Source organism: Pezoporus flaviventris, unplaced genomic scaffold (genome assembly GCF_033815535.1).
Source record: "Pezoporus flaviventris isolate CSIRO_AGI_PZ_B2104156 unplaced genomic scaffold, CSIRO_AGI_Pfla_v1 ptg000055l, whole genome shotgun sequence".
Classification (NCBI taxonomy): domain Eukaryota; kingdom Metazoa; phylum Chordata; class Aves; order Psittaciformes; family Psittacidae; genus Pezoporus; species Pezoporus flaviventris.
In genome coordinates, this window is record NW_026892603.1 from 5474410 (window position 1) to 5500445 (window position 26036).

The 26036-nt window shown below is 36.0% G+C and overlaps 1 protein-coding gene across 6 annotated transcripts in view; it reads right to left on the minus strand.

Moving 5' to 3' along the window:
• PHF14 (PHD finger protein 14) overlaps positions 1-26036 on the minus strand; it is a 162135-nt gene that overhangs the window by 59480 nt on the left and 76619 nt on the right. Inside the window, exon 16 of one of the 6 annotated variants that reach the window (XM_061469267.1) lies at positions 7447-8733. The exons of the other annotated variants lie outside the window; for them this stretch is intronic. Coding sequence (XP_061325251.1) covers positions 8721-8733 — 13 coding nt within the window. The 3' untranslated portion in view covers positions 7447-8720. Of the gene's footprint in view, positions 1-7446; positions 8734-26036 lie in introns of those variants that run through there. 6 annotated transcript variants of the gene reach the window in all.

A 26036-nucleotide genomic window follows, 5' to 3' on the forward strand; every position in this document is an offset into this window, starting at 1 on the left:
CCTTCCTGTAAACTGTTTGGGTCCTCTAAGTAACACAAAGCATCACACTATTTCTGACCAATTTAATGTGTTTTCAGAGCTTAATCCTAAAATCTACATCTGGCTTTAAACAGCTTTGATTTAGATTTTTTTCTGAAGTGATTGTCTATAAATACAAGTGTTTATATATTCAAAAGAAAATATTTCCCCTTTAAAATTACACTTTGCCATCTCTTCTTACATCTTTTCCATTTGGCGTTTAGAAAGCGGTTATTTCCTGGCTGCACCTTCAGCCAGATTGCAGAAGTATGCTGAGGGAGTTAGCAAGGCTGAGTTGAAACAACCAGGACAGTATGAAATTAAATACAGATCTGGAGGTGCCATTCTAAAGCTGAATGGTTTTAATATTTATTGTCATTAATTTTTATCACTTCAAAGCTGCTTAGTTTGGCCGAAGCAAAATTGCATTTTCCTGGAGTGTGTTAAAAATATCTCTATGAAAGTTTCCAGATTCTAATTGCCTTTATCTGCATCTGCACAGCTGAGAAAATGCAAATACCAAAAGCATATTTTCATGTATCAAAATAAAAAAAGTTGCATGGTGATAAAAATGAAACTCTTTAAACACTTCCTTTGTACTGCTTTTTATTGGAATACAAATTCTGTATTGTGGAATGCAAATGCGCTGATTCTGAACTTCCTAGAGCGCGATGCTGGGAATATGGATGAATACACACTGTACCTTGGTTAAAGATGATGCCCTAGCTGTCTGGCAACTCTTGTCTGCTGACACTGACTTGGGACAAAATGGGAAGCTTACACACATCACAGTACAGAAGACAGAATTGGCATTCTTAACTCCTAGTTCTGAAAGAAAACCTTAAACCTAGGTTAAAATGGCACTAGTAAAATGAGATTAAGTCCTCAAGTGTATACTGATACTTGCGTTCTTTTGTCTAGCAACACAAAATGACAGAAAATCCACTGCCAGCTTCAGAAAATAAGAAAGCGACACAAAATAAGGAGAACTTTCAACTTAATTAGAGAATGAAATTGTTGGGTCACAGGAGGTGTCATGCTGACAGTCTCACAGCATTTCAGTGCCTGCACTCACAGATCAATCACCATACAATAACCTACCAAGTAAAGGAGCCATACAGCATTATCATTTACGAATATCATCCACTTCCATCCTGAAGATGGCTTAATAGTACAAGTTAAAAAGTATGGGGATGGGAGGAGGGGAAGGGAAAGAAAGCACTTCCTCCATTTTAAAGATTCAGTTAAAAATTTTACCCTTTTATATTCAAGGTCACACCTTAAAAACAGCCCTTAAACTATCAAATATTTTGTATTGCTGCTATTTGTGGATAACTCTTTTGTGGTTAAGCATATGATTTACAAATGCAATAAAATGCACAGCCATCCCCACTGGCCTGGCTAGCAGCTGTACTGAAAACTTTGTGAGAATAAAAGCAGAGCTCCATACAAAGACAAGCCAACCTAACCTCCTTAATTACCTCTAACTGACAGATAATTGCTTACTATCAATGTTTTAACAAGCCTGAAATTACTTTATGCAGCAAAATTAGAAATCACTGTGCTCCTCATTTCAGCAATTAATGAGGATGGATATATGCCCACTCTATACCGATAAAATGGGGTGTGAAGAAGGTGAATTCTGAAGGAGTTAGGCTAATAAATTAAAAAATAATAAAGAAAACATTTTTCACTTCTGAAAGTATAGAATGCAGGTCAGCTATGTCTTCACAGCAAGAAAGCTTGATTAGGCATTTCCATAGCTGAAATCTGTCTGCTTTGTTCTGTAATAAAGTGATCTCCATCTGCTCATGCCCTTGGATTGTTTTTATTAGTTTTTTAGCAGTACAGCTGGCTGTGCTCAAGCCCTACGTAAGTCTGCATCTTCCTGTTCATAATTAACTAATTATACTCTAATCAATAGTGTAGATACCGATTTTACATTGTAAATGAGATAAATGAGATAATGGCTAGGGTCAATCTCATTTTATTTACAAAGCCCAGCACACACATCCAATTTCATTACACTGCATCTACCTGCACAGGAGGGAGTCTTATCAGTTGGCCTGCAGAAGTATTCCTGAGAGCACTGGGGAGAAAGACTTGTGCTTTTACAGAAGAACAGTGAATGCAAAACCTGCCCATCACTGGCACATTTGTAAGTCACTGGTTAATATCACCACAAAGAGCTGATTCAGCCAGAGTGAAGAAACCTATTTTGCATTCACAAGACAGCACCACCCATCTATTGCTGTAAAAGTAATTACCTACATGTCCCTGAAACACAACATTAATAAGCTAATCTTTAAATAAACTTTCCAAATATGCTTCAGAGACTACAGAAAATCTCTCACTTATGTACACATCACTGCACAACTTCTGCAGTGTCATGCCAAAAGGAAACATGTTGAACAAAATACAGAATTGCAAAATATATGTACCACTCCCTATTCATCGTATCAGCTTAGAAAGATTTATTTTAATGGAAGATATAAAACTGATACATATTGACAAACCATCATCACCATTAAAATTAGAGAACTTGTCATATTAAGTCTCACACTGGCAAACTTAGAATAAAATTAGAATTAATCTCATCCAGAATTTTTAAACTCTCAGAGAGCTGCAGTAGAATGTGTGTTCATTCACTCACCCGTTAGCTGGGGGGGATGCAACAACCATGGCCATTCCAGCACCTGTGTGGATTTAACTACTGACATGCTTGTTGGCTTGTTTTGGACCCCATTTCTGACTAAGGCCCTGAATACCTAAGGATGTTTCCCCTCAGGCAGTGATCCCTCATCTCTTTAATCCCTCAGTGCCACTCTGTGGCAAGTGCCACCCTGAATGTGCAAACAGCTGGAGACATGCACTGGGTTAATTTTAAATTGCAGTACATTCTTGGGTTCAGATGAACAACCTAAACCAGCTATGACAGTTTAAGGCACTGTCAACATTTTACTTCTTGTTAGTGGCTGTATGATAGAACCAGTGGAAAGGAGCATTTAAGCATTCCCCCAAACCACAGTAAGATGATGTAGCTAAAGAGAATTCAAACCATAAAGCCAAGATGACTGACTTTGGACTGAGGCGGATGAAGAGTGGTCCTGGGATACCTTAACTGCAATCAGACCACAGTGGTGACAAATTCTGGCTGATAGGAATTAATCCTGTGGGATGGGTTATATCAGCAACTCTTACATTTAATATCAAAGAAGGCACTTTCTTGTGCCTTATTTAAAGAATAAAATTAAAGATCTAATGGTAAAGTAAATATACAATTTTATATTTAGTGCATTGTTATGAATGTTGTCCAAGAAAGTACTTCTACTTAGTGAGGGTAAAGCCCAAAACAATAGTACTTTTTCATTATGGAATATGTGGAAACCATTCTTCTTTTTAGCTTTCTCTTCCGCCATTTCTTTAAAAAAAGTGAAGATAAGTGAGGATACATCTTTGTATCTTACCCTGCCATTCTACACTGAAACTCTTCAATTCAGCCCCATGAATTCCAACAGAAATACCCTTCATTTTGCTGTGGTATGTCATAGGCCAAGAAAAACAGACATGATGTAGTGCTGTATTTACACTATTTTAAAATCAGGTCTAGATCCTTAGGAACTCTTTAGGCAGAATGTTGTCAAAAGACAAAAATATAAGTACAAAATGGAAAAAGATTGTTTTCTTCTTCCTGATTTCTACATGTTTTCCATTGCCTGTAAGTCAAGTCATTGTGCAGCTTCTGTTCTACAGAGCCATTTGAAAAAACTATTAGCACCAGGATAATTTAGAAGTGTCCTCAAACAAGTCAGCCAAGCTTTAAGTGACTTCACTATCAGGAGCGTGATTCCAGCACTAAAATTCTTATGGGACTGCACATGCACACAATATTGAACGTAAACCAGGATGTAGCCCAATTATAGAGCCTCTACAAACACAGGTACTGGTTATCCTGAAAGGCTGCCACCTAAGATGCTCAGAATTCAACAGCATATAACTCTAAGGAACTTGATCTGATTTCAGAGTTAGATTTAATCTTGCATTAGTCCTGCTTTGAGTGGAACAGATGTTCTCCAGAGGCTCTGTCAAACCTAGATCTTTCTGGATTCTAGTATTTTAATAATTTTGACTGAAGTAAATGAAATACTCTTTCTGGGTAGGATAATGCTTATGGTATTACACATTCAAATTTCTACTATGCCAGGTGCAATGCAAGCATACCAAAGGAAGTCCCTGACTTGTGTTAGATGAGACAGCAGACTACCACTCTCTTCTGTAATGGCTGGAAGACAAGGGGCATGGTTATTGCTGAAAGGTGGGTGAATATACCAGTTGCAGGATGAGTTTTACATTCTGGTTTTTATGTCTACCTACTACTGATGAAGACAGGGTATGGGAAAGATGGAAACGCGGCCTGACAGAGCAGGATGAACTTACTGATCTTCAGTTACCAGTAGTTAAATGAAGTATCTACACAATTTTGAAGGAGAGAAACTATAACTCAAGTTTTTGTCCAAATTCATGGGTATTACTAAAATGACTATTTTTTCTCTTTAGTATACAATAATTCTGTGGAAAACCCTCCACTCGGAGGATCTGCACTACACTTTTCCGTATGTGCTACATGAAGTATTTTTTTTTTTTTTAATCCTGTACTTAGCACTAGTTATAATATATAATAGCATGAATTTCTACAGCTTTGACTTTAGGAAGTTCTACTTTAAACCAAAACAGTAAACAAAACATTCTACCTATAAATTCAAAAGGAAAAAACAAACATTTTATGCTTCTACTCTGCACCCCCCCAGACGCTAATCATCATGTAACCCAAACACTTTAACAGAACACAAATATAATTGATATAATAGTACCAATAATGCCAATTATATCACAAAAGAAAATAAGCATTAATCTGGTAGACATTTGTGGAGCTAAATTTATTCTGCTGAACCTCTCTCTGAAACTGCCACCTCTCCCACTTTATTTATGTTTTGTAATACTAAAACAAAACACCAACCCTTCAAATAAAAAAACCTAACACTGGCAAACTATGGGTAAGGAAGAATCTGAAGAATCTATGGGTAAGGAAGAATGACACAATATCATTATGTGACATTCCTATGTAGTCCGTATTTTTCTGACTGGTCCACAAGTCTTCTGTTACATGAAACTTGAGCTTGTATGCACACAATGAATTACAAGAATGCTATAAAGAAACTTTATTTACTAACCTGTATGTGAACAGCTTCCTTTCACAAGAAGTGTTCACTTTTCTCCCTCTCTCTTGTAGTATGCCAAAACTATAAAACACATTGCTTTGATAAATTATTTTGTAAAATTGATTAAGGGCCCACATATACAAAGGGAATACATTGATGTAAACACTGTATCAAATGTGCTTGGTTTTGTTAATATTATACAGCCTCTATGTAGAGCTTCTATTTACAGTATTTTTAAGTTTAAATTAAGTATTTCTGTGAGACAATGTCTCCAAGGCATGTATTAAGATAATGCTACACAAATTACAGGCCCTTCCCTACCCCCAATTCAAAGTATTTTTTTTCTTGCAAAATACAGGAAATTCTGAAGGAAACAGGATGGCCCCCTTGACAAACTGAAGAGTAGAAAATTTAAGACAGCTATTAGCAAATGCTGCACTAGTTATTCTGAAGTACATTAAAGTCATAATTGATGATTACACCTAATGTGCCATTCTCAGGTATTCAGACTGGTAACTACACTGAATGGTGTATTGTTTGTGAACTAGTATAGAAGTCCATTATAGCTCTCAATACTGCCATCAAAGTTCCTTCAAAAGATGAAATATTAAGTGTTAACATCCAGCTGTCCAGAAAAAGAGAGAAAAGTGACAGAACGATTTACAAGAATGAGACAAAAAGAGAGATACTGAAAATTAAACTAATGCCTAATGTCAAAAGAAAAGTGCCAAAGAAAGAAAACAAAAATAAAAAATAATAGTAATAAAAAAAAACAAACACAAAAGCTGTACTGGGGAACAAACATATGAAACACAGCAGGAAGTCGCCTTAGTTTACCAAGAATGCCCGGGGAGTATCAATAATATTCACAACAGTTTTTAAACACAAATTACTTAAACCCCTCCAACAGCAGAGATTTCTCAATTTCCCTAACAAACTTCTCTATTGCAATTTTTCTTATTGCTAGAAAAAGCTTCCTAACAATAAGAGAAAGAAAAGCCCAAAAGCCTAACCCAAATCATCCTACTACAATTTGTTTGGCCTGACCAAATTTGAAGAACAAATTTTTGCCTTTTTTTGCAGCAACTTCTCTCTTCCTCACTTTTGTATTAATTTAGGCTGTTTGAAGAAAGATTCCTCAATCTTTTGTAAATTACAGAAATCCAGCTATTTAAAGCTTTTTCATTATGTCTCCTGTGGTCTTCATATCATTCAATTCAATTTGCTTTGGACAGTCTCTACATATTTCTTGCCAAAGTGGACAGAATATGCTAGCTGAGGCTTTTCCAAGGGTGATACACCAGTCTCTGGAACATTCAGGGGGAGTACTTTCACGTGTTAAATATAACACCTCTCTTTCTACATATAACCAAATTGCTTCACACTCAGTTTGTGATCCAGACCCCCCATACTTTCTTTTTTGAAGATGTATCATCTACCTAGTTATTCTTGGTATCATAACAATGCAATAAACAGTGATTTGCCTTTACTGCCTTGCATGCTTTTTCTGGATGCTTTCTTAAAATATTACTTTTAATTCTAAAACTGGTCCCTCACACCATTTTGCCATGACCTGCAAATGTAACAAAACACTTTATTCCAGCACCTAATATACTAAAGCAAAAATTAACAAAAACATAATAATACTCAGGAGAGTCCTGTGTGGAACTCAGTGTGTGGAACATCATTTGACAGCGAGTCCATAGTAACTAGCATACTTGTCTAATCACCTACATATTTCACTGCAGCTTAATTAACAGAATATTTCTCTAGCTTATTTAGTAGAATGTCACACACAGAAGTATTCTAAGTCTTACTAAAGCCAAGATATGCTACATTTATCATTCTCTCCCATTCACAGTACCTTGACTGTGTTAGTTTAATAACTGATCATAAATCACAGTGAATGTGATGTTTCTGTTTGTTCTTTTTCCCCTAAACTCAGCACAGCAAACACCTTTTTTTTTTTTTTTTTTACCCTCATTACCACAGCATTTGGACATAACTTGTGGTTATCTGCACAAGTGGTCGCAGATTACTGGATTCTGAAAGATCAAATTCCAGCATTAATGTCTATTTCCTAGTGCAAATTTCTTTGATTTTAAGGTTTCTTTGTGTGCCTTGCCAGTACACAATGGCATTTCTGATAGTTCAGATGAAAATCTTACTCTAATATCATCCCACCCCCTTTTTAAAACAAAACGACGTGTTAAGACATCAGGTTAATTTTATTTAATATAATATCCAAACATGAAATGCCCTGGTAAGATATGACTTGTAGATAAGTATACACAAATTTGTATATTTCTCCTATCACTTATTACAGCATTTAATTAAGTTTAAAAAATATTTGCAAATGGAAATGTGCCTTGATAGATGACAAAAACCACCATAACTCCAGAAATTCAAAGATTATGTCATAAAGTCACAAGTGTGATTGCATTTGAGCAGAATTTTTCCGAGCAAGTTCAAGATGAAAACGATGAAGATGTCAACACACTGATACTGTAGATTTAAGAACTGGATCAGTACCATTTGTAGTTCAAAATACTATGTCTGCATCTACCAGGATATATATGGACGAAGACGAGGATCTCAGCTGTCATGCTGTGTGATCAGTTCTCCATTCCTTCCTCAACTTACGTAACAATTTCATATTTGAATTGTGAGGAGATAAGCTTGTCCAGAACACTGCCAGAGGAGTAAGCCAAATAAAACAAATGTCTGTATATACTCAATTTTTCCTTTTCATAAATTTTTTTTAGAAAGCAATAAGTATAGTTCTAATCACTTGAATGTCTGAAGTCAGAAACAATTAGTTCATACTAATAAGCAGAAAATCAATTTTTCCGTGGCAAATCTATTCCTTCAGAATAGTTAAGTCTCAAATGTTTTACAGGTCTCTTTATGACTGAACAGGTTTTTCTTTTTAGGAAACAATCTTTTTTACAGCAACGTCTATGTACAACATGATGTTCTATATAGAAATGTTCTTATTAAACCACATATAAGTAGAGTGGCAGGCGGATGGCAAACCATTGCTTATTTCGTTCGGTATCACCATAGAGGAATGCACAATATTTAAGTCCCACAGGCTTCTGTCACTCTTCAGTGAATCCAAGCATTGTATAACATCATTTGCCAACGAAGCACAGGGGAAAAAGACATTACTTTAATAGGACAATTCTGACAAGACATTTATCTGGGATTTTTCAACAATGCACATACGAAATGTTCCTGATCAGTGCAAAAAATTGCAGGCAAATTAACTACCTTGTCAGTCCAAACAACAAACCAATCAATTACATTCTATCCAAGCCTGACACGCAAACTCAACTTTTTGTCATGAGCTTATAGTAGCGACAAGGTAGCTGTTCTCCTTTACTTTAGGTACTCTATCGAGAGCTTTATCCACATTTAAAAATCATACTATAAAAGGTTTCCACGATTGCCTCCGAGGATGAGTTGTGGCAGAGTTGTGTCTCATGAAGGATATCTACACAGTAAAGTGATAAGAAAAACATATTAACATTGAAAGATCATAGCAACTCTGCTCTGTCTTATGAAACATTTTAACATCACACTAAATTCAAGCAATGTGTATGCTCAGATACAAACAGCTTAAGACATACCAAACTTCCAGGAGTCTCTAAGTGCCAAATCATTAAACTTAATTAAGTACAGCATCCTTTTAACTTATTCTCAATACAGCTCAAAGAACAAAAGCAGTCCACCATAAGACAGAGAAGTTAATTTTTTTCTTTGTTTATTCATAAAGGTAACAATTTATGACAAGCGGCCTTGACTGTGAAGCTAGCATTTTCCTCAGATTTGAATCCCACACAAATGCAGCTATGGACTGACTACATGACAAGCACAAACAACATGGGTGCTTGTTTTATAGAGTAGCATTTGAAAGAAAGTGAGTCTTAGGATTTAGGAAGCATTAAGTAAGAGAGAGTTTCTTTCATAATGCAATGTAATAATTCAGTACACAGAAATCTTTAGTCACTTCTGAAACAATGTCTTTGACGCAATAATTCAAAAGCTTTCACAGGTTTTTTTCCTACTTGTATTTCCTGCCTCAACACTCTCAGACATACTTTTCAAGAATTTGTTTTTTTAAAAGTTAATATGATTTTAAAGTGCTGATTCTCTACATTTCAACTCTAAAACTATTTGCAACACAGCAAATTAATGTAACAGATACCACTGTGAGATTTTAAGTAGAAAAATAATCCATGTTGTTTTTAAGCTGTGCTGGCATAACATGTCAGGTTTTGAGGAAATACCTATATTAAGTTCCCAGTGCATTTGTTTTGTTTTCTTCTTTCAAACGTGTTAATGTAGAATTGTAAATAAAAAATAATTCTAAACTGCTGTCACACTTTAATAAAATAAAACCAATAACAATCTGATCAACAGCAGCTGTGGTGTTGCCGCACGTACATTGCAAACTCATTTTGAATGTAAGGATTTTGAGATTAAGAATTAGAAGGACAGCAAGGAGGCAGGGTACGTAAATCCCCACTTCATCTCTTAGTTAGGACAAAACTAGAATTTTAATTCTGGTGTTCTGAACTGTAATTCTACACTCCAATACTGAAGAAAACAGAGGAAAAGCTGAGCTGTAAAACAGAAATACTTTTAATAGTAGTCTTATTACAATCACCTTCCCTTAGCAAGTGCAACTGATTTTGTTCTCATCACCTCAGAGTGGGTGAGTGTGACACAAGGGCACACTGAAGTGCACATACATGAAGGGTAGCATCAGCAAACGACCTGAGATAAGCTCAAGGTCTTTCTGCCACCTCTATCCTCTCAGCCACAGTATGAGTAGCTGCAAATGCACTATTGGAGTTATGTCATCATAATGTGATAGGCTATGTCCTAGCTGGGCTAAGAAATGTTTGGACATGAATACAGCAATCCATACTTTTAATACAAGTTTTTATTTCTGTTTCTCAAAATGAGTGCGTGTATAGAAATATGCATGTATATGCACATTATGATTGCGTTTATATAAATTCATATTTATATATTTTTATATGAAAATTATATTTATGTGAATGTTTTTTATATATGAAAAAACTTCACAGCTGAACTAAGAAAATAGTTACATTTTAACAATAAGCTCACAAATCAAAGTAATAAGATAAACAAGGCTCACGGGGGAAACTTGTAGTTAAAGAGCAAAGCCAAGATCCTGATTTTTTGTAACATTTCAGGTAATGCTGTAATAACACAGGCATCAATAACAGTTACCAATACTTTAAAGGGAATTTACTTTTTAAATGGTTGGACAACTTTTCCATTTCTACTGTTTTTAAAATTTGACTTGACATCATTTATTTTACATGATTCAGGGTTATCTTCACCCCTCTCATCTTTGAAGTATTATTTAGTTAAGGAATCACTAGTGAGTGTCTAAACACAGTTCTAACCAGCCACAGATTGGTAAAAGAGAAAGGAATGTAAATGGATAAATACTATAGGGTTTTTTTTTTAAGCTTGTAACCCACAAACTCATCTGACTACTGATTCTGGAGAATTACTTACTGAAAATTTTTCCTGGGACCTCCCACACTGAGGACATTTCTCCTGTTCTATTCTCTGAACTGCTCCCATTCCTACACATCCACTCGAATTTCTACTGACTGCTGTACCCAGGGCTGCCTGCAATAGCTGAACTAGCATTTTCAGCCTTATCAGAAAAAAGATTTACTGAACACAAAATACCTGAAAAGAGGACAGTGAGCAAAGCTGCACAGCCTTCCCTTCTCACCAGCAGATGGAACAAGTATCAGATAGAAAAAAAGCATCCTGGGTAATACTGTAATAGATGCTTTCAGCAGGAAGGTTCTCAACTGCATATTTGGTCCTTTAGAAGAGTTCCTCTTTCCCATTCCTTTCTTTCATTCCAGGACTAAGAAAACAATGAAAGCACTTTCCTTCAAGTTTTAGAACAAAGGGAAAACACACCAACCTCTCTCATTTTCCTTCCTAACCACACACGGCTGCAATCCGTTTCCTCAGTTATGCAAATACCGTGTGTGTGTGCACGAATATGTGCAAATTTCCCTTTCAAAAGAATTTACAGTACAAGAAACCCCACAAATTATTTCAATACTTTCTACTGGAATTGCTGAAGGCCCTCTCTATTTGTGTATCAGCTACTGAAAAGTACAAATTCCCGATAAACATAATGCTTATTTCAGTAGTTTTGATCCTTGTTCATTTTTAGCCATCTTAATACTCGCTTTCATCAGGTTAAGTACCAATGTGAGGACAATGGTTTTGGCTGTTAAGTGGGCACAACTAAAATACATTTGCAACCATAATGTAAGCTCAGTTTATCTTCAAAGGTCTGAACGTAGGAAGCTTCTTCAGCATACCTTACCAATTCTGAAACATTAGGACTCTCCCACCAGGTAAGTCTGTCAAGCCTAAAGAGGTATTTGGGAAAAACTGCAATAAGGTAAGATGGTAATGAAAGAGAGGAAAAAAGGAGTATTTAGTTATAGAGGAAGTGCTGACAGAGACCAATTTTAGAAGGCAAGGAACCGTATCTGCAATAAACACCAAACCATCTGGAGGTGATATAACTAATAGGCATTTTTAAAATTCAGGCTGCTAAAGATATACCTCTTGATCCCAGGAATTAATGTGTACCCACAGCTCCATTAAATGGATAAGAGTTACAGAGCTCTTTAGTGGGGAAAAAAAAAAACACAACAAACCAGACCCCTAAACCAATGATGATCAATGTGTCTTCTAGACATTGTTAATTACTTCAATTATTCTCAGTATTGATCAAGTTTTAAATATTAATAAATGCTTCCTGAACGGTTACAGATTTTTATGTGCTAATATATATACTGATTAGCCTGCAAAAAAGATATCTGCAGGACAAAATAGCACAGCATCTGAGGTACCACCTGAATAGAAAAGCTCTGCTTCATTTCAATAACGAACACTGGAGCATAAATAACGACACAGAGCTGATCACTGCACAAATATGTTGACTTAAGGTAAACAAATAAGACTAACAGCAGTTCTGATTTTACAGAATTCTGTTCTCCAAGTACCAATACATCCACTTCAAAATAAGAACACATTTTCAAACTATTTCAAAGCCCTAAAGAATAGACATATCCTATACAAAAGATTAAATAATGGGTCCACATATGTGAAATGGTTTCATTCAGTAATACAAGTGTCATTTTCCTTCATTCTGCACTGTCTTTGTGAATAGAAGCTTCTGAGAACCCGTGAAAGAGAAATTCAGTCAATACACTCAATACTCTACATGAAACCCAGCTTTCTCTTAAAAAGAGACTGCATTTACAGACCTTGTCACAACAAGGTCCTTGATGTTATCGAAGCAATTTCAAGATACTTTAATCACTGGCAAAACTCAGTAACTTGACAAGAGAATTTGGGCCAGGAAGATTTCAGTAACTTGAAAGGAAGGTTACTGAGTGATGTAATTTCATTTGGATGTGACTGAATCCAATTGATCTAGTTTCTGCAATGCATATCTTCCCTCTGCAGCTGTCTCTATCTGATTCAGTGTACAAGTGCAAGGAGTGACTACCCTTTCCCACTCAAAGCAAAACTCTTTTCTTCCTCCTGCTATTATTTTGAATGAGCATATATGGAGAGCATTTTCAAGTTTAATCTCTGTACTCACTGTAAGAAAAGGTATACTCAACTGAATGTCAAACCATGAATTCAACCAAAACTTGTGACTGCTAGCATATTTGTTATGCAAAAACAGGCTGTTAGAACATATTTATCATTATTATTATTAACCAAAAATACTGAGTTAGGGTTTGAATAACACAAAGTCATGACACTACATAACTAATTTTAAATCTAACTGCACAATATCATGTGATTTACACTGTAACAGATTGTACTTATTTTCAGTTGAGTACCTAGATGCATTCAAAATTAAAAAAAAACAAAACTGCTTGGTTTGCAATGAGCATAATAATTTATAACCACAGATATGATATATATGAAATCGTATCTTCCCATGCAAGTTTGATTTACACCAGTTTTAACAGAAAAGAGGTGTACCAGTAGGAACTTCACAATTAGATTTAGCGTTAAACATAAAAAAACCTGTGGTATAGATGGGGAGTTAACAAAGCCTTGAGGGGAGACAACTGGGCCACTGTCCATGGATCCTGCTCATGTAGGTTGATGCACTGCTAAACACTGGACACCTTGTTTACATTTCATCAGAACTACAGGGAACACTGACACTGATGTGCACCTCGGATATCAAGTGATTTACATGTGTCAGTGTACTATTTAACAGAGATATTTTCTTCAAGCTCAGTACAACTTTTTCAACTTATTTTGTCCCTCATCAGGAAGTGATCTTTCTCAGATACTTGGCTAACTGAAGATTGATGAATAGTGTAATCACCATTATATGTTAATGAGACTACAGCTGAATCACAATGTGGCAATAGATGTTGCCAGCAGTACGTAGCTAGCAGGTCAGCTAAGTTGGCCTTCACTCACTAAACCTTAACCACAGGCTGGCCGTGCACACAAAACATGCTTTACCAATGGAACATGACTAGCTGGCTTAAAGACAAAACTGAGCTTTCCTCAGAAAACCTAACTAGCAATGAAAATGGAGCTAAAAATCAACTGCCAGTCCTTCGATCCCTTCCCAACTTCCTGCATCACAGAAGATGACAAGAGTTCTCCTGAAATTCAGTTCATGTCTAATCTATATACGTCAACGTTTGAAGAATTAAGGAATCTACAGTGTTAGGAACACTCAGGCTCCTCTGAAGCAGCATGCACTCCAGGCATGCCCACTGAAACAGTTGCAGAAAAACCACAACCTGGCCTTCAGCATCAACCACTTTGCCTTATCCCAGAGAAGGCTGAAAGGGCTTTGCATTCTGTTAATGATAATACAGTGTATCTTCCCAGAAAAATTCTCTCTTGCATGAACTGTGTCTAATTAGAACTTAATCTATCAGTAAAGTAAGTCAACAGCATGACCTCAGCAAAAATGTTTAAATTTCATATATTACATGATTTATTTTATTGTACTACAAATCACTGCAGGAGAACTGTGTACTTCTTAACTACTGTATAAATATACTAACACACCATTAATCTCTGAGATCAAATCTTTTACTGGAAATAAAAATCTAAACTTCTTTCAAATACAGAACTGGCTTTGATCGCTTATTATTGTGACTATTATTAGGATACACTGTGAGATATTTTAATGAGCAGTTATATAGTTAGATTATGAGGGAGACTTGATATAAAAATATTAATAGAGGAGTCTTTCAAATCAACCTGAAAGTTGTTTGCTGTTGTCGTTACTATTATTGTTTATTCCTTACAGAAAAGCAGAAGAAGTAATTTGGGTGGGTTGGCTCTTTAACCCTGGGGATTCATGTGTTCTAAACAGAAAATCTAAATTTCACTCCAATGTCTACATTTTAACATGCAGCAGTCACCACAAGGGTCTAAATGAGTTGCAAAACCACTGGACTGCATGGTTTCCATGCTGCTGTTAATTAAAATTCAAGCCCAAGCCACCAAGTTAGCCATCACTTATTGATGGTTTATTGGCATCCGTGAAACATTCAGAATCTCCTGTGTGAGTTCAAAATGATAAAACCTAAGCAGGACTATCAAAGCACCACAAAACAAGCCAAATGTTTTTGGCCCAGTGGTTTCTCGCTTAGCTGCTCTATCAAGCAAATGTCTAGTAAGTGTGAGTTTTCCTGCTGTAGGTAACAAGCTTCATGTAATTGTATTAGTCTGCTCATTCCAAAACACGGATTCAGGACTAACAGATGAGTATTTTTTTCTTCATTTTAAAAATAATTTCTTGTTCAAGAAATATTTTTATCTCCCAAAACTCCCACTCCTAGAAACCTTAAAACTGTAACAGTTCTACTATGAGCCATTCAAGCCTCTACAACATCATGTGGAACCTCCTTACCAAGCTGCTGTGTATCACAGCCCAGATCAAAATCTGTAATGCACTTGCTGATACAGAAATCAATTAATATCAGGTTTTATTTATAATTTACATTGAGAAGATTAATGACACTACTGAAACTTTATTATGTATAGGAACATCGCATCCAGAGAACAAAGGGAGGTGTAAGTACAGTCTTTCGTCACTACTATGGTTTTAAAATTACAAAATAATTTACTACTTCGTAACAAAGACTATAAAAAGCTGCAGCATGGCTTTGCAAGAGGAAACCTTGGCTTGTCAAAAGAAATGCTAGGCAGAACCCTGCAGGTGGCTATCATGAAAGGGAAGGTTATCAAGTGAGAGAGAGGGACGATTTTTCATATAAAATTTACTCAGAGCTCAGAGAAACACCTCACCCCATTGTACAGATGAGGAACTCCAGCAGAACGTCTGTATGATTAAGCAAGAAGCTTTTTACTGAACTAAATGTGCAAAATGAATGGCAGTAAATCTGAGAAGGCAAAACCCCAGATGGATTCAATGAGAAACAGAAAGGAATTCTACAAAAATGGTAGCAGTGAAAGGAATTTCAGAGAAAATACAGATTGGATTTTAACTGGTAACACAGAAAGGGATGATGTCTTTGATGCTTGAAATCTTTGTGCTCAATGCCTCAGTGCACACAGTGAAAACTTGCTCTCAGACTTCCAGCAGTGAGACATGGGAAAGAGAAGGACAGCCAACAGCATGAAAGCAACAAGTCAGGGGCTACTAAATTTCAACATATTCCAATCCATGGGGATTATCCAATGGGTCTGAAAGGGATGCTTGTTACCTCAGTCAGGCTCCTGTATAAGATCTAAGAAATATCATGACAACCAAAGCAAGTCTGACAACTGAAAAATACTAAGCCCATCTTTAAGATTCAAGACATGCCCATTAGAAAAAGGCAGTAAGTAGGACCTAGGAAATCACAGGCTGCATCACTCCTGCCCTGCAAATGATCAGGTCCCTCAGGATCCATTTTCAAACACAGGAAGGACAAGAAAGTTATCCAGAACTTTCAGCCAAGATTAACAAGGATAGATGAGTTGTTCATGTTTGAAACGACCATGATGAAATGACTGGCTATGTGAAACAGGAAAAAGCAGTGGTGGTTACATACCGAAATGTATTCAGCATAAGGTTTCTCAAGCAGCCCCCTAGAGTACTTTCTTTACTAACTCAAGTACAAGGCTGGATGAATGGCTTAAAAGCCAGCTGGACTCAAAAAGCAGCAGACCATAGCTTGAGATCTACATGGTACTCAATAACAGAGAAAGTACCACCGGGGGTGATTTTGGGGCTAACAGAATTCATTAAATAATTATTATAATGATAACCTCTGCACCTTTCAGAACAACACTAAATTAGAAAAGGTGGCTCACAAACTGAACAGTAAAGCTCCAATCCAAAATTTGCTAGATTTCCAAGTGCTGTTCAAGATTTATAATCATTCTTGTTGTGCATAAATAGTAAAATATTTAGCCTCTGATGCCATCCTAAAATTCAACAGTATTTGACACAATAAAGGCTCTCTTTCTTTGATTGGAAGGTGATTTTATATTCTACAGAAACCTAGATACTATAAACCAAACAAAAGTCAGGAAAGTTATAGGGGTAAGTTGTGTAACTGTGAGCATATCTAAAGCATATTTGTAGACATCAAAAAAAAAAATCACCAAGCAACTCACAAAAACCCCCCACAACATAAAACAAGTATTATTTGTGATATTTACAACCCCACAATAAATTTTTTATGCATGAAATGGCCTAAGTAAAAAGCTCCCAGATACATCTCATTTTGTTTGTAAACACAACTTAGAAAAGAAAAGCATGGAAAATATAATGAATTCACTTGCACAGTACATACACATCCCTGTATTTTTAAAATGCACGTTAACACTGGATCATCTTTTTGTAAAGGCCAGAAAGTATTTCAAACTGATAGATTTAGAAAAGCTGGGAAGATGTGCTTCAAAATATATTTGCTTAACTTACAAGGCAAATATTTCATATATTCCATTATGATTTCATAATTTATTTTCAGTCTTAATTTTTAAAACTCTACACCAAAAATGACAATTTTCTAGGTGTAAAAGCACTCAGAATAGAATAAATCTGAAGTATACAAAAGCAGGAATTGCGTTTCCTTTTCAAACGAGTTCTGGCACATGCAGTATTTAGTGACAGGTTTTTTTCAAATGAAGCCTGAAGTTAATCAGTATGTATAAACAACAGATATATTTACATTTGTATCATAATTGAGCTATATACAAAAAGCCTCACACAACATTTTTGGAATTCAGACAAAGTATTTAGAACAACAGTTCTTATAACATGGTTGTTCTACGCCATGGCTGAAAGTGGGCATGTAAATAAAATTCAGACATCATACACAGATCTCAAAAGCAGTGACAAAGATTAGTTCTATGATAAACAAAAATCTATTAATAGCATCTAAGACAATGCCAGAAGTTTGATAAAAGTATAATGAGAAGATGCTCTATTTGAGGAACTTTATGCTAAGAATCATAGAAATAATTTCCAAGAGAACTAAAAAAAAAATAAATAAACCCACTGTGATCTACACTGTACCATGTTTATTTTTTCTCAAATAATATAAAAAAGGGCTCCCAAAAATTATTTCCTTGTAACAAAAATGGACGTCAAGAGAGGTTTTGCGTATTTTCCACAATGCCATTACCATTACTGAATATTACTTTCAGCAGTACATCAACAACGTAGTGCAGATAAAGCATGAAGCGTGGTTTGTTTCAACTGAATCAAAAGATGCAGTAACCTCTTCAGGCAGGAAAAGAATACTTTATTTGTAATATATATTCTCATTATATCTTGGCAGTAAAATCTGCATGAAATAAAACTAAAGCAAAACAAACCAATAAGGTGAAATGATGCCTTACCCTATGCCATGCTGGGTGTAAGGTAATTATTAAGTTTACCAGTTTCCTAAACTTTTGTTACTGCTCTTGTTGGACACTTTCAGCCGGATCTGCTCCACAGTGTACAGTTCCTTCTGCAACACGTCAACAAACTGAGCATTTAGTCCAGGCAGAAATGAAACTACTTTTAAAAGCTATTAGTAACAGGCTTAAATGCATTTCAAACAATGCACTTATATATATATATATATTCTGTCTTCAGAACATGAATTTGGGAAGAAGATGAAATAAAAGACTGTACATCATTCTGCATGACTTCAGAACTACAAAGAGTAGATTTGGCTTTTTGCCTTTTTAATGCTCATGGTCATTCTGAAATGCCCTTGCCCCCTCCCTATTCCTTTTCACTATTTTTGTCCCTTCAAGAAAAAAATAAAAACACCTCAGAAAGCGAATGTACTGACTCATTGGAATGATAGACATACAAAAGGTAAAAATGACAGATACAAAGAAGTTAAAGAATTTTATTTCAAGAAAATTGCGTTGTGCTTGAATCTGTGACTGTGATTATTTGATTTCTGAGCTCTCTCCCACTTTTTCTGGAGAACAGAGATAAAACTGAAGTATTCCAAATGAGGACTTAACTATTTTATCTATTTTTAATAAATTGGTCAAGATAGGTGAATGACAGCATGCAACAAAGAAAATATATAAAAACTTAAACCAAGAATTTCAGCCAAAAAAACCCTGGAGGATTAATAATCAATACATACTTGATTAGTTAAGTCATAAACCCAGTATTTTTCTGCTTTTAGAATAAAGTGTTTCTAAGTATGCAAAATTAATACATTGTAACCATAATCATACAAGCAATGCTAATTATGGTTTAGCATTAGTTTGTTATTGCTTGCTGTTCATACTTTTAAATTGACACTTTTAGTGTACTTAGATATTTATGTGTATCATAGAGTGAGGTATATAAACATAAACAAGCACCTTAGAGGCCTCTTTTGTCTAGCTTGTGTTCTCTGCCTCTCAACTTGTAAGCAAATTGGACAGATGCCGTTTTAAAGAACGGTTCATCTCTTATGACACTGCACATGCTGATGCTCAAATATACCACCAGGAAGCAAACAGGAAAAGAAAAAACACATCAAAACACCCTGAATAATGATTGGGGATGATAAAGGTCTTCTATCCATGTATTTTCAAAATAACAAGTCAGTATCAGAGACATTTCATGACCATAATAAATAAACATCCTCTGCCACTGTACCATTACAGTAGCTGAAAGTTTACTAAGATACCATTTTCCAGTCACTTCCCCTCTCAGCTTCACTGACTTAACCACAGCAAACCTCTCCTTTCCACAGAGGCTTCCTATCCACAACTCTCTGTTCATGGCTCTTTAAACAGTATTAGTATTCTCCCCACTTCTGACTACCATCCACACAGTTTTCTTGTTCCAGTGTCTTTCTCTCACATGCCTTTCTTCTTTCAAGTCCTGGAGCTTGAAAAGTCTGTATTTTGCCGCCTCTCCACATGAGCTTAAGACTGTCTCTCAATACTGTTTCTGCACATTTACCATTCGAACTCGGGTTCTTCGTCGGCTTACCAGTCTCAGTCCCACCAATCTCCATACTTGGTGGTAACTGCCAGTTTTTTTGCCCGGACAGCCACAGCTCAAGGGTTTCTCTGTCTAACCCAAGGCCCTGTTCATACAGCAATCTGCATAACTTTGGCTTAGCTTTATGGAGGAAAACAAGATGTAATAAAGGAGAAAGACAAACTCTGCTAGGTAAGCACAAAAATTTGTTGTGTCTGTTGATTTGAAATGGTAGTGCACTAATGACCCAAGAAAAAAAAAAAACACCCCACAAAAAAACAACACAGAAATTACAACCCCTGAGAATACAGTGGAGAATCTGAAGATGACATTCAGCAAGATCAGGACTAGCCTGATCCAGGAACAACAGAACCTGAAACACCTTCACCTTACCAATGCCTGCCTGACCAGCAGATTCATTAGACATCTGCATTCATACTATGTGTATGATGCTCATAATAAAGCTTAGCCTAGCAACATGTTAGTCCTTACCAGAAGTGAATATGCAATTGTGTATTCCTGAGTTATGAACATTCTGCTCGTACCTCCCTGAGAATGACAAACAAGTGAAGTGACCCAGGAGAGTTACACACCTGCCCAAATTCAATGCCTCATATTATTCTTCTTGTCTAGTGTAGCACTTGTCCAATCTCCATTTGAATCAAACAGACTTCAAATCAGTCACTGACACCACTGTTGACCACTTTGCTCTCAATTTCTCCACAAGTCCTGTAGCAACTTAGTGCTCCAAGGCAGGGATAAGCAAATCAAAGCTCAGATGACAAAAGATTTAAAAAACGCTGTACTATGACTCTGCTAGTTACGAGGGAAGTATTCCACCCCCAACATTCTTAAAAGCTTCCAATTTTCCAGATTTCATCAAACTGACATAGATATATTTATTCTTTGTCCTTGGGAAAGAATAGGAGAACTTTGCCAAAACTCAATTAACTGATCAAAAACTTTGGTTCACTTCTCTTCTTAAAGGCCTATATGTATATATGTTGGGGAGGGGCGTGCTGCCATAAAGTTTCAAAATAAAGTAAGTTTCAAAATAAAAGTATCAGGTCTTTTAACAATATAATTTATGTGTTTCCTATGGTGGGAGGACCAACTGAAAAAAAGGAAAAATATTAAAGTTTCAAGTATTATATACTATAAACCTAATGCATGTTTCCGTTTCCACAAAATGCAAAGCGCATACTGTTATAAATACCCAGCAATCAAATGGGCCAGCAAAGGCAAGTTTCTTTTTTAAGGTGTCATTTGCTTTCAGAGAAGAATCTGGAGGAAATGACAGTAAACAGGAACGTAGCATGTGCTTAACACTGTTTGAAATCATACACTGACCACTCCAAATACACACGCACATGTGCAGATATACTTATCAACAGTCTACACACAGTTACGAAATACTATCTACAAGGCGAAAAAGAGGCCACAGTGGTTTTGGTATAGCTTAGAAATTAATGGCTAGTTCACGCAAACTGTTCAGATCAAGTCTTCAAGGAACTACGACCTGCATCAGACAAAAAACTTATGGTTAGTAGTCTTCTGCACTCCTCTGAAAGCCAGCTTGTGTATTCCCCACTTTTGTTTTGAATGAAGGGGGAGATCTTAACTCTTAGCATCCGTAAAACCTGCACCCACAACCCCACTTTGTAGGGTACACCACTACCCACCAAAGGTGATAATTTAGAGTGACTAATCTCCTGTCTTCACATTCTCTGTCCCTCGGGAAAAGGACATTATCCCTTTAGTGTAACACTGCTAGAACTTCACTCCTAGCAGTTCTAACTCCTTCTCTGCAGGAGAAGGAGTTTTAGAAAGAAACAGTGTCGAGTTTGAGCTATAACATTATTTATAATTTTCTGGGGTTGAAAGGAATTGGCAAACAGCCCTTCCCAGTTGAGTTTTGGGAGTTTATGTGTGTGTCTCGGTCCACTGCTATGTCAGATGATGCAGCTCTTTTAATGCAATTTGACAGGTGCTCACTGAAAGCTATTATTAAATGGAATGATATCCTAATGCACTGAATTTTGAAAAGCATTTTAAAAAGTCACTTTTCAAAGAAGGCAGAGGAAGGGGCTGGAACTGGGATGTCTTAACTTAACTTAACTTACATAGTGGAGCCTTCCACCAAGAGAGAAAACTTCTAGTGGAAAACAGTAAGCATTAGCACTGGTGGTTCTCTAGTATGTTGCTCAACCTTTTAAACTACAATTACAAACTACAACTGCAACACAGTTTTCCAAAGACATGGATTAAATAAACAAAATAACTGAAATACTTTCTCACCCTTAAGTACTGTTCTCAATAACTCACTATATTGACTACAGGAAGATGTTTCTTTTATAACAAACCAAATTTTTTAATAGTTTACTTCTATGGACAATAAATATGCTTTATTCCTGAACTCAGCACTGGTGAAACTACCCCATGAGCACTGTGTCCAACTCTGGGCTTCCCAGCACAAAAAGCATAATGGCGTTACAGGAGTGAATCCAGCAAAGGGACTGTGAAGATGATTAAGGGGCTGGAGTATGTGTCATACAAAAAGAAGCTGAGAGAGCTGGGTTGAGAAAACGTATTTCTTAGTGTTTCAGTGAAAGGATAAGAGGCAATAGGCAAAAACTGAAATACAGGATTTTATTTTTTTTTGAATCATAAGAAGAATCTTTTTTTTTCACCATGAGGAAGAACAAACTGCCCGGAGAGGCTACAGAGACTCCATCCATGGAGATACTCAAAACCCAGTAAGACACTGCCGTGAGTAATATGCTCTATCAGATCTTGTTTTGAGTTAGGGGACTGGGGACTAGACCAGCCCTAGAGGTCTCCTCCAAACTCTATTCTGTGATTCTGCTTTTGATAAAAGCAGAAGTGGTTCAGAAAAGCCTTTCAGAACTGAAGAAAATTAAACTCCTGCCGTTTACTTATTGTTCTTTAATGTGAAAAACTAAGATTACCACTGGAGTTTTAAAAGCCCGCTGGTTTTCTTATCTCTTTTTCACAGCAAGTGTTATTAAAAGAACTGTCAGTAGGTAGCAGCAGACAACAGGCTGTTTTTATGTAAATTTAAACATTTTTTTACTAAGACTGGTTACAAAATAACACTATTTTTTTTCTTTTCATCTGCTCTGCATTTTAAGATACTATACTGCTGCTTTCCCCGCTTTTTCCATACCAGTGCTTGTACAATCTCTCAAAAATGGAGAAAAACTTCAGTTAAATATTACTGGATTGATTCACATCACACAACTGGACTACTAAAACCAGCACGATTGTTTTTACTCATAAGAACAAAATCTTAACAGATACTACTTTTGGTTTTAAAAAAGGACATTTTAAGTATTTTCTCCTCAAGTGCTTTTCTTAATATCCCTCCACAGACAGGTAGTTTTCAGTCTTCATCAAGCTGGAAAAATCTAAGCGTTGCTCTCTTTTCCTGTCAATTATTACAAAATGGTCTTCAATACTGAAGCAAACAGCTTTATAAATAAGGTTATCCCTGGCACAATTTCTCACGCTGTTAACTGAATCCCATTTGTTATTCTTTCTGAACATCTTAAAAAAATCAACTATTCCTTTTTAGTGCCAATTTTCTGGTCACATTTTGTTCCACCCTCAAATCACTTCAACTTTCCCCTTCTCAATTTCTGCATCATCAAATGGTAATGCAAAATATACACTGTCAGGAAGTTATGTTCCTAACAGTTTCTACACTAGATTCTTTCTAGTTCACTACTTCGAGGTTTACAGAATTTGTAAGCTGATTTCTCCTCTATGTATTACTTGTTCTCATTCTCATTGCCCAGTTACCCCTTCTTTTGCCTCACTTTCCTCAGTTTCCTAAACACTCCCCCTTCAGCAGCACTTCCATATTTTCACCTTTTCCCCAAAATACTTTAATAAGTATAATTAATTTGAACAGAAACATAATTTAAATATCCTAAATGTATAAAAAAATGATGATGTGGATTGCTCTGGACTTGCACAGATTCTTGCCAATTAAACCAGCTATGTATTCTGTTGCACCTACTTAATGTCTAGTTCAATAAGCATTTATAATAAAACACACTTTCAGAACATTTTTCCACATCCCACCCCATGTACTCTGAATTCTTATACACAAGTTAAAGGACAGCAAATGAATATAGACTCCATTACCTCTAAAAGAAGCTCTACAAAGGAAATTCACCATCTCAGGGGACTTCACAATTTCACAAAGTTTAAAGATGGCTTCTTTTGTTTGTTTTTATTTAATTGCCTTTTACCAGGTATAAACCACAGAACTGTGCTTATGCTAATTACCATGCTCTCCATTAGATACCAAAATACAGGCAGAAGTCTCATCCATACTCTTACATTTTATTCACCTGGATTGCTGAGCAGAGATGGGAATACTTAAATAAGCAGCACATACCACAAGGTCCAAAGAGACTTCCATTTGAGGCCTGGAAAGCCTTACTAAAGGCATACTTACATAAGATAAGATTTATTTCCTCTCCTCCATTCCCCTTGGTAGCAACATCAGCAACCAGGCATAATTTGTCTCTGACGTTTAGTAACAAGAACACTTTAGAACGCTCTTCAAATTTATGAGGTCTTTAAACCCAAGGATAAACCTTGGCTGCAGTTTACTCTGAAGTATGTATTTTTATTCATACAGTATTACCAAATTACAATCAAGTTGCTCCTATGCACTTTTGGTGCTGCTATTGCTAGCTTTTACTGCTGTATTAAATTGTTAGCAAACAGCTAAAGGCTGCCAAAACAATTTCATCACATCTATTTCATTTTTAATACCCTTTTGTAAGAAACAGCTCTGAAATTATTGTTAATACATTATGGTCAAATAAATGTCAACAAATTGTATCATTTGGGTTACTGTCATTAGGATTTTTACAATTTTTTTTAGACTTTATTAGAACATTATTTTTTAGAATTTATTAAGTTAACTATCAGTCCACTACTACAACTGAATTATAATTGTATTTATTCCCAGCTATTTAAGCTAAAACTAAGCAGTTCTTCAGCTTCTTAAGTATCAGCACCATACTCACCTTTAGCTATCACTACAATTTCCGCTTTCTCTCAAAACTAAAAAACCTCATCGCAACTGCTTTAGCAGATATGGGATGGTAAAGCTCTCCTAAAGTCCTGAAGGTGCAAACAGATGCCACACAGTTTTCCGAAGACACATCCAACCCTTAAAACCCAATTGTGCACATTAGCTTTCAGGAAGAGTAAGGATATACTAGTCTGTATTCACTTTTAGCTACAAAAATTTAAATTACTACAAACTGAGGTTCTCTGCCCAGAACTTAAAATTATTTTGAATTTCTCAAAGCCAGCATGCCTTCTCGGCCAAGTAACAAATAATGTGACAGCAAACACGTTTTAATACATATATATTTTCTCTCAAGTAAGTTACTGCACAAATGAAACTCTATGTTTATTTGAGGAACTTCAAACTAAAATATTTTATTCATATTCAGATGTCTCCTCAGGGAAATAGAGTGACTTACAATGACATCAACAGTCATCCAACAAATTAGGAATGGATGGCAGACGGATAAAATAAATTAGGTGCCAAGAAAGCTTTATACATCCTTAAGAAAACAAAAGCAAAAGCTGTGGTTTTCAAAGATAAAACTTCTATTCTGTGCTAGAAACAAGCAAGGCTTTTCATCAGTTCTGAAACAGGAAATCGAAAGCTGCCAAAGGATGCATGAACCGCACTTAAGACAAGCAGTTTTTCTGCCGAAGTGTTTTTACATTATTTCAGATGCAGACAACCTCCTGTATGACATCAATGGGCAGCATTTCTGTTTTCTCACTCCATAAAAATGCCTTTTCCAAGTGACAAGTGCTGACCTTTCAGTGTACTACATCTGCTCATGCTTTGCTCCTTTCTACAATCGTTTCTAGTAATATAGATCAAGAATGACAAGCAAAAATAAGTGCTGTGCTGTATAGCTGATGTGCCTGCGTTAGCTAATTAGAAAGGATGCTTTACTGAATTATCATATTTGGTGTGCAATTACTGCAAAGCAACAATATAAATTAACCTTAAAGAAGAAGGTGCTCAATATTGATGCTGACAATAGATACCTTTCCCTTCCCCCAAACCCAACTGCTATGTCAGAAACAATGTTTATCTAGAATGGCTTCGGTTTTGCCTTCAAAAGAAATGGATTTCTCTAGTAGAATTCAAATGCTTGGCCACCCTTCCTCCAACTTTCTTAACCTAACTTTTGTTTCTTTTTAAT